This window comes from Lactuca saligna, chromosome 6 (genome assembly GCF_052625555.1).
Source record: "Lactuca saligna cultivar CGN05327 chromosome 6, ASM5262555v1, whole genome shotgun sequence".
Classification (NCBI taxonomy): Eukaryota; Viridiplantae; Streptophyta; class Magnoliopsida; order Asterales; family Asteraceae; genus Lactuca; species Lactuca saligna.
Genome location: NC_136422.1, coordinates 174,268,459 through 174,277,377, shown reverse-complemented (window position 1 = coordinate 174,277,377; position 8,919 = coordinate 174,268,459). Strand labels below are relative to the sequence as shown.

At 31.8% G+C, this 8,919-nt stretch overlaps 2 protein-coding genes across 2 annotated transcripts; one reads left to right on the top strand and one right to left on the bottom strand.

Moving 5' to 3' along the window:
- Positions 1 to 463: 463 nt before the first annotated feature.
- Positions 464 to 940, top strand: LOC145003136 (uncharacterized). The gene has a single exon (XM_078962274.1). The coding sequence runs from the start codon at positions 464 to 466 to the stop codon at positions 938 to 940; it is 477 nt and encodes a 158-aa protein (XP_078818400.1).
- Positions 941 to 4,822: 3,882 nt separating this feature from the next.
- Positions 4,823 to 7,362, bottom strand: LOC145001572 (Mitochondrial transcription termination factor family protein). Its single transcript, XM_078960940.1, has 3 exons — positions 7,180 to 7,362; positions 6,508 to 6,575; positions 4,823 to 5,499 (listed from the first exon to the last, which is right to left on the bottom strand). Exons 2-3 carry the CDS (start codon positions 6,571 to 6,573, stop codon positions 4,939 to 4,941), a joined length of 627 nt encoding a protein of 208 aa, XP_078817066.1. The 5' UTR covers positions 6,574 to 6,575; positions 7,180 to 7,362; the 3' UTR covers positions 4,823 to 4,938.
- Between the last annotated feature and the right edge of the window lie 1,557 nt (positions 7,363 to 8,919).

The following is an 8,919-nucleotide window of genomic DNA, read 5'->3' as shown; positions in this document are numbered from 1 at the left end:
TGATTTAGAAGTATGTATTTGTGTTCATTAGATATGATATGAATTGGGGAAGATGAAGAAGTGGGTGGGGTGAATTTCTTTTTCACAAGAGAGAGAGAGAGGTGGCCCCACTTTTTTAATTATTAAAATAAATAAAAAAACAATTAGATTTTAAAATAATGAAAGAAAAATAAAAAAATAAATACCCCAAGGGCATTACAGTCATTTTAGTTTACTGATAGACCAAAAACGCAACGAAACTACCTCAAAAGGACCATCAATCCAAAAAAGTCATGGTTTAGACTAAAACCCCAAAAAAATGCATATCACAGTGACCATTTTTGCAATATATATATATATATATATATATATATATATATATATATATATATATATATATATATATATATATATATATATATAAACACGAGAAGAAACACAAAAGTTGGGAGCTTTTGTCTCTAGTTCAACCAAAGAAAAATTAATGGCTTCAACGGATATCCAGCGACACTCTCGCCGGAGCAAATCTTTCACGTTCTCAGACTCGATATCCGATGATTCTTCTGTCACAACTCCCATCCCATCCACTCCAATTCGATATCTCGGTATCCCCTTTTCTTGGGAGCAATTTCCTGGAATCCCCAAAAAGAACACATACAAGAAAAGCAATTTAACTCAGCATCTCCTCCCTCTGCCACCGTCCAGTCACGCCCCCCATCAGTCGCCGATGATGAAGAAGAGTAGCAGCAGTCAGAATTTCAGAAAAGACCCGTTTTTCGCAGCCTTCATCGAGTGTTCCAAAGATGAAGAATTCGAGGTCAATGGTTTAAGAAAGAGCTCAAAGCTTCCATCTGTTGACCGATCTGGATTTGTGGTGAGTATGTATTCTTCATGTAAAAGAACGTGTGCTGTTTCTGAATCTATTGTTTTCCGGCGGCGATCGTCTACATGTTATTTGTAACGACTGATAAAGACCAAACCGTCGGTAAAATAAGCCAACGATTTGATTAAGGTTTATGTTTTTAAGTTTAATAAAAAATGTTCGTGTATTTTTATCCTTTGCATGTATATATTTGAATAAAAATTGTTTTCATTCGAATTTTACGATGTTTGTTTGTTTCAAGTAAACATAAGGATTAAATTAAACGAATAATCACATAAATGACCATCAAAATGGCATATTATTTCATTTAACAACTTTTTAATGAATTTGTAAAGTAGCCACCATGTCTAAACGAGATTGTTTCGTAATAAGTTTATTCCTAATACTAATCAATATATTTTCGTATTCAAATTTTGAAAATTTGATTCGAATATGTCCACTTAAAATCGTATGACTTTATTCCAACTTACATATCCACCCGGGGGGGGGGGGAAGAGAGAGAGAGAGATAGATTTTTTTTTTCTACTTCTAAAGGGCCAATAATCAATGGAGTTAAGTGTTGCATGTGGAGTAACAGGGGTTCACGTGTTCATCTTGTGGATTTAACCTTCTTCTTCTTTTTTCTCCAAAGGTAAAATCATATAGTATATACATATATCTTTAAAAATAAAAGATATACTATATTTTAAAAAGTTAACATTGTTTTTCGGAATAAAAAGCAATATATCATTTTCGATACTCTAGGTTAATTTCTACGGGGTCGTCATAGTTCAAGGGTACTAAACATCAACACTGATCAACCCATCTATCCTATTATACACGAACAAGGTAAGTAAAGTGAAAAATATTAACTAAAAGTGAAGAGTTTTACAGAAACACCATGACATATATACCTTAATCGAATGCAAGATTCCAGAGGTTCGTTGCAATGCTTTAATGTTTAAGTGTTGACGAAGGTCTCCATATCTTATATTATACATTCTTTTTGAAACATCAGAAATTTTATAAAAGTCCCAACAAATTAAGTGATGCTAATAAGAAACACAATACAAAGCGGAAATAGCAATGATGGGACAATCAAACGTTTCAAAAGTTGCAAAAATCCGTATTGTAAGCCATTTTCTCTGCATTGTGTTGAAGTACGAATGATTTGGTGAAGCTATGAATCTTAAATTATGTTATAGCGATCGTTAATAAATAAATTTATTAGGTGTTTAATAAACAAGAACAAGATCTTTTTACATGATACGTTTAAATCAATATTTAAGAGGAATATTTAAATGGCATGTGATGTTGTAAAATGCATGTGATATTTTGTATTATTGGGTCACAAAAAGGGTAGCAATTTGACGATAAGCCATGTGGGACAGGGCTGCCAACTTGCGAGTTGCCACTCCTACCACAACACAAGGACACCTCACAATGTTTAAACAATATGATTAATTTTGTTAAATGTTAGTATTTGTTATTTGTACATGTCCTCTCGATTGCTTTTAAGATCGACAGAACATCAATAAATCATAATGTTTTTAAAGCAAATAAGTACAGATGATTTTAACATAAAACGATGTCTAATTTTTTAGTGTTTTTCGTTTTTTAATTTTGAGGTTTTATGTTCTTTTATATATTATAGAAGCGTATATCTATTTTTATAGATTAGAGGTTTTATGTTATTTTATATAATATAAAAACTTATATCTATTTTTATAGATTAGTTCTATGTTATTCAAGCCGTTCATTTTTAGGCTGCTGCCCACCGGCCACTAGTTTCTTTATTTTGTTAAACTTAACAACTACATTGGAAGTTTATATAAATCAACCTATACTATACCTTTTTAAAATCCAAATAAAATAGAATTTTAAAGTCTATGGTCAACAGAGTTTCAATATCCATCACGTCAACTATTTTGGAGGGTGGGGGAGTTGGAGTAGAGTTTGGTACTTGTATTGTAGTCCACCACCACCACCATCATGATTTCAAATTTTAATAAGCAAATGTTGTTTGGTTGTACTACATATATATAGGAACGCGAATAGTAGATGGATGTATAAGTTTAACCACACTTATGTGTTTCTGAAAAATGTAGAAATTTTTTTAAAGAACTGTTTTAATTATTTAAAAACACTTGACATTTAACAAATAACAATACGTTAAAATAATAGTTATGATAGACTTATTTTGTGAGGGTGTTGTTATTCATATCGATTAGCAATCTCCAAATAAGTGGTCCGTGTTTTTCAGTTTTTGGAATTATCTCTACTCTAATACTTGCAAAAAAAAAAAATCATATATATATATATATATATATATATATATATATATATATATATATATATTAATGACTTGATAGAGTAAAAAAGCTATAAAGAGTGTACCATTCAAAACATGAATTAATGAGGAATCAATAGTTTTCAAAACTAACAATCACCCTTAAGAATTCGATTTTTCCACTATATACTGACTTGTAAAATCCGAAGACCTTGGAACTCGCTAGAGGGGTTGCCCCTAGACCCCGCCAAAGGAGCGTTGCCCCCGGACCCCCGATTTTTCGTCGAATCAGCCTAATTCGATCTTATACATGATTGGACTCCGCACATACTCAAACATATATTAAAGTACATATTATGACGCCCCTTAACTCATATATAAGTTCTAATTACACAAAATGTCTTGATGATACTAAAATCACCAACAAATAACTTGTTCCACTTAAAAATATATTGTTTAATTATCAGTATTAATTTGATTTTGATTTTCAAATTAATACATATCCAAATATTTTAAATTGGATTAATTTTGATATGAAGCATTTGAATTACAATTTGGTTTGATCGATTTCAATTCGGATTTTTCAAACGTCAATTTTTCTGAGAGAAAGAAAAAGGAAAGGTTGAAAAACTACAAAAACAATTATCGATTCTTCTATTTATTTAAACATTGACGACAACTATTGTTTACTTTTAAATTTTTTGACATTTAAAGTACACAAATTAAAGCAATTGTTTATAAAACATCTAAACAAATGGTTTTATATGTTCAAAGGAGTTCGTCAATTGATAGTTTGATTGACTATTCTTATAATTAATTCATGTATTGTAATAGAAAAATAAGTATTAATAGGGAAGCCTAGTTATTAAACCCAATTTTGACAATTCCTATGTAATTTTTTGTTAGCGTTTTTCTAACTTTAAATACTAGAAAATTTCAATTGTTCAAAAAAAATAATGAAAATCATTGCCAACTGTTAAAAGAAAACATATATTTATTTTGAAGAAGATTTATGAAGGTAGGTTTTATCAAATAAAATTAGTTAAAACCAACATAAGAAAATAAAAAGTTATTTAGATTATGGATTCTTGATGCTTTTAGTTGTTTTTGTCGTTATGTTTTCCACTAATACTATATGTTTCCACTAATACTATATGATGTATCACTCATTGTACTACACTTTGTTATATTGCCCTACTAGACACTACGCGTTATTCGTTCGTTGCATCTTCCCCTCATGTTCTTCATGTTCCAATTTTACTTTATTTTTGTACTTTTCATATTCTAACTTGAAACCACTCTATTTAGGAGTGTTTAACCTCAATTGATCATCACTAAACCATTTGATTATGGTAACAATATAATAATATGTTACCAAATTGATTTTTTAATAATAGATAATCCACTAATATAATGTTATATTAATAGTAGCATATGATAAAGAGAAAAAAGTGTAGTGTCATATCAAACATCTAAAATGGCAAAAACTTGGGACACTTACATTCCCTACTTGTATCATGGTATCCTTGAGGACCTACTATCGTTTAAAAATATCCCAACAAAATCCAAAATACAATTGGCAATATGTATCCTTACCTTTTTGGATTGTCCAATTGACATAATTTCAATCCAAGTCCAATACACATCAAATACATTATAACATATATGCCTAACAAATGGGCCCTAAGTAATGTGTACAAATCTTTTATATTATTTTGTATTTTCACTATATAAGTTCAATGAACAAACTATATTAATTACAAGTAACAAATAAAAGGTTTAAACTTAAATTACAAAAACCTTGAAATTAAAACCGAACCCAACACCTAGTGCAAAGTGCCATACAATCTCCCTTACAATCCACAATATAACCCAATACTTTTGGATTACGAAGGAGCAAATTCTTTAATGATTTTCCTTTAATTCCCCATTGTTTTTCAAGAATTTGAATATTCACCTTCACCTCATTTTCAAGGCTACACCCAACAACCTCGGGAAATTTCTTGAGTACTTTAGAGATATCATCATCTAAAAGACCTAAACCTTTTAAATAATCCAAAATGGCATTAATTTCATCGGATTTTGGTACGACTTTTTCACGTTCTTCACCCCAATAAGGGGAATGAAGAAACCCGAATGCTTTTCCTAATATTTTATCCTCCTCTTCTACTGTAAATTTGAATTGTGAAAGAGATTGTCTACAAGCTTCCCATGTCTTTGTGTCTTCCTCACTTAAAACTATCTCTTGAGTTCTTCGAGTTGATTGTGTTGTCCATCTTTTGGATGTGGTAAATTTAGTTGTTTTATTGTTCCTAGGTTGATAACTGTGTGAAAATTTTGCATTTGATGAGTATGATTCAAGATCCAGCTGAAAAAAAAAAAAAAAAAAAAGTAGTAGTAGTGATAATTTAGGGTTTAGACTTTAGATTATAAGGACTATAAATGTTGAGAATTGGAGAAATAGAAATGAATAAAGCAAAAAAGATTCTTTTTTGGACAATTTGTAAGAGATTGATATTCCAAGGGACCAAAACTGTAATTAGGTCTTTTCAAAATCTACCTAGGTATAAAGTATAAACTATAAAGCAAGTGGAGAATAGGAGGAGGAAATTAGGAAAACTGTTTTTCAGAATAACACCTATACAGAAGACTAAAAAGTAAACCATGTGAACTATTAAAGCTCATCAAAAAGCATGATAATTTTGGGCCATAGAAGAAATAATGGGCCTAAGATCACCTCCACTAACCATAGTGGACCAAACAGTCATACAAAAAAAAAAGTCAACAGCATGATGAGCATATGATGCAATAAGGTGAAAAGTAAAATCAAATTTGTTATTGTTTCGTTATATATTGATGACTTGGTAGTTACAAAAAGTAATGGCAAACTTTTGAGATGACTTATTTATGAGTAATACTTACTTTTTAGTAATTAGGAAAAGAGATAAAATAAAAAATGGAGACATGTTCATCTGAAGCAAGAAAGATGCACAAAAGTATTTGTTGATTAACAAGTTGAAATTTCCATTTCTTTTTTAATCACCAGTTCGTTCCATATAAATGTATCTAACATCAAACATAAAATCAATGACAAATTGATCGCTGCATCATTCCTACAATCCTACTCTTGTTTTGTGAATTGAGAATATAGTTACACAACTGGTCCCTGTAGTTTAGGTAGCTTTTGATTTTTTTACTTATAATTTTTTCGGGTTAATACCCAAACTACCCATACCCAAAAGTTATACCCAATCGACACCCTTAAATGGTTCAATAAAAATGCAAACTTGGCAACAAAAATCCTTTTGTTCTTCTTACTTAATATTAGTCTTTCATTTTCTTCTAATTGCAACCTAGCAAGAGAGAGAATACTTACAGAAAAAACAGAAACCTTTCCAGAGTCAATGGTCAATATGGCAGAAGGTAAAGAACTTCCCAGCATTCCTGCATGATTAAGAGAAAAAATATGAAGCCTAATCAGCTGCATAATCTAGCCTAAGTACTCCAGACAGAATAGATTTAGCTAAGCATGGATCATTTCTTTAAAAGAACAAATAACAGGCTGATAAAACAGGACAAAATACATGATTACAACAAGAAAGCCTTAACGTGAATCAAAGAGTCAAAGTGTGTATCATATATCAGTTATCACAAAGTCTCATACAAACATAGATGGAATGGTGCCACGTGGATAAGTCAAACCTATGATGATCATGATTGTCAAAGTTCCTTCAGTTGCTTCAAACGCCAATCCCAATATGAAATCTCACATTTTTCGACACGAGTTACCAGAGCATGATTTTGTTTCTATAATAATGACAACCACGGTATGTTGTACACTTGTACTTGATTTAATGGTATTACTAACTCAAAGGAAGCCACTATGATTAGGGTAAGAGACTTCAATTAATAGTCAGCTCCTTTGGATTAGATTATTGGAAAACCTAATCGACGATTTGAGAATAAATTTTAGGGAGCTGAAGTATGCGAAAAGCTGCAAGAAACCCATAAAGGTAGAATATAATCTTGAGTGAATAGTTAGTTGTACCTGCGGATGTTTGAGTATGATGGGAGGGCTTGCTGGTGGTGGTGCGGTGGCCGGTGGTGCCGTGTGGTTTTTGTTGCGGAAGCAAATGAAGGGTGGGGAGTGGGGCTTAAACAAAAGAACAGAAAAAGATGAACAGTATTGTGCGTCGCTTAGGAACACACAAAAGCCACACAAAATTTTCACGCGGTTAATTTGCTTTTAATCGGAGATAACCATATATATATATCCTATCTAATCTCAGTAACAATAAATAAATAAATAAGTGGATTACACAAATGATTTATATGCAGATAATTTATGTATTTATTTCTAAATAATTTTTTAACTCAGCTGATTTTTTAAATTTTATTTTGTTTTGTATTTGGTCTTTATTATAAAAAAGACAATCTTATCCTTATAATTTAATATTCAGACTTTTTTTATTGTTTATTTATTATTTAAAAAATATATTTATTAAAACAATTAATATGGGTACCACCACATATCATACATAGCTTAGTGGATTCCTAAAATACCGGAGGATGCAGCATGATCAAGTCGGACACTTTCATTTGAAACTATAAGTACCTATAACATTTAAACATAAAAACTGTAAACACAAAACTTAGTGAGTTTCTAAAATATCACATATCATACATATAACGGATTTATTTCAACCCCGACTGAAGGCTATGAGCTAGGGATGAGCAGTTTTTCCCAAATCCCGATCTCATACCGGTAGCGAATTTAAAATATGGGACGGTACTTGGTCCTCAAAATATATGAAATTCGGGAATCGGTACCGCTGGTACCGGTACTAGTACCGAAAATCGGTACCGGTGATGTTAATTCGGTTCGGTACTCAAGATTGATTTTTTTACCAAATTCGGTTTTTGGGAAATCAGGAACGGTATGGGTCGGTACTAGTTCTGTCCCACGCTCATCCTTACTATGAGCTAAATCATAGTCTTACAATCACTCATTGTCATTAGTTAAATTATGGTCTTTCCTCGTAATGCCAAAGGCCATATCCTAGTCTTACATACAAGTGTCAGGGGTCAGATCCTGGTCTTCCATATAATGTCAGGGGACAAATCCTGGTCTTTCATACAAATGTCAGGGGCCAAATCCTGGTCATCAATACAAGTATCACAAAGACAACTAGCATCCTACATAGTATAATGAGAAGACTCACCTCACACTCGGATCAACCAAAGTCATGAGTTCGCTGCTTCGGAGCAGGCTCAGATGACTTGGTACTTGAGCATGCTCAAGATGGATTTTCGGTCGTTTGTGTCTACCCAGCGATACAGTACCCTCGCCGAGTGTCACAACTAGGAATTTTGATGCCTTGTAAACATTGAACAATGATAACAAATGTGAACCAACAATGTGAAAGCATGTAGGATGCTTATTCAATAACAACAAAACTTCAATCAAACACTTCATAAAAACGTTCAAATATTCAACAAAGAATTGGAAAACTCTAGAAATCCTTGTTTAAGTCCATTTTGGACTAGGATTTCCTTATTGGGCCCAATGGACCAATAAGCTTCCAATTTGACTACTTTAGGCTTAGAAATCTTAAATGGGCTCTAATTGGACCCACTTCTATTTATTTTAATATTTTGGGTCATATTGGGCCTAGAATGAAATAAAATACTTTACTGGACTTTATTGGGCCATAACTAACCTAATTAGCCCTAATGGGCCATAAAAATCATTCCTAGATTTATTTGGGTCGGAAATTCACCTAAATGG

Coding starts and splice junctions, on each gene's coding strand:
- LOC145003136 (XM_078962274.1), top strand. CDS start 464: ATGGCTTCAACGGATATCCAGCGACACTCTCGCCGGAGCAAATCTTTC.
- LOC145001572 (XM_078960940.1), bottom strand. CDS start 6,573: ATGCTGGGAAGTTCTTTACCTTCTGCCATATTGACCATTGACTCTGGA. Junction 5,500..6,507: donor GAAAGGTTTCTGTTTTTTCT/GTAAGTATTCTC, acceptor TTTTTTTTTCAG/CTGGATCTTGAATCATACTC.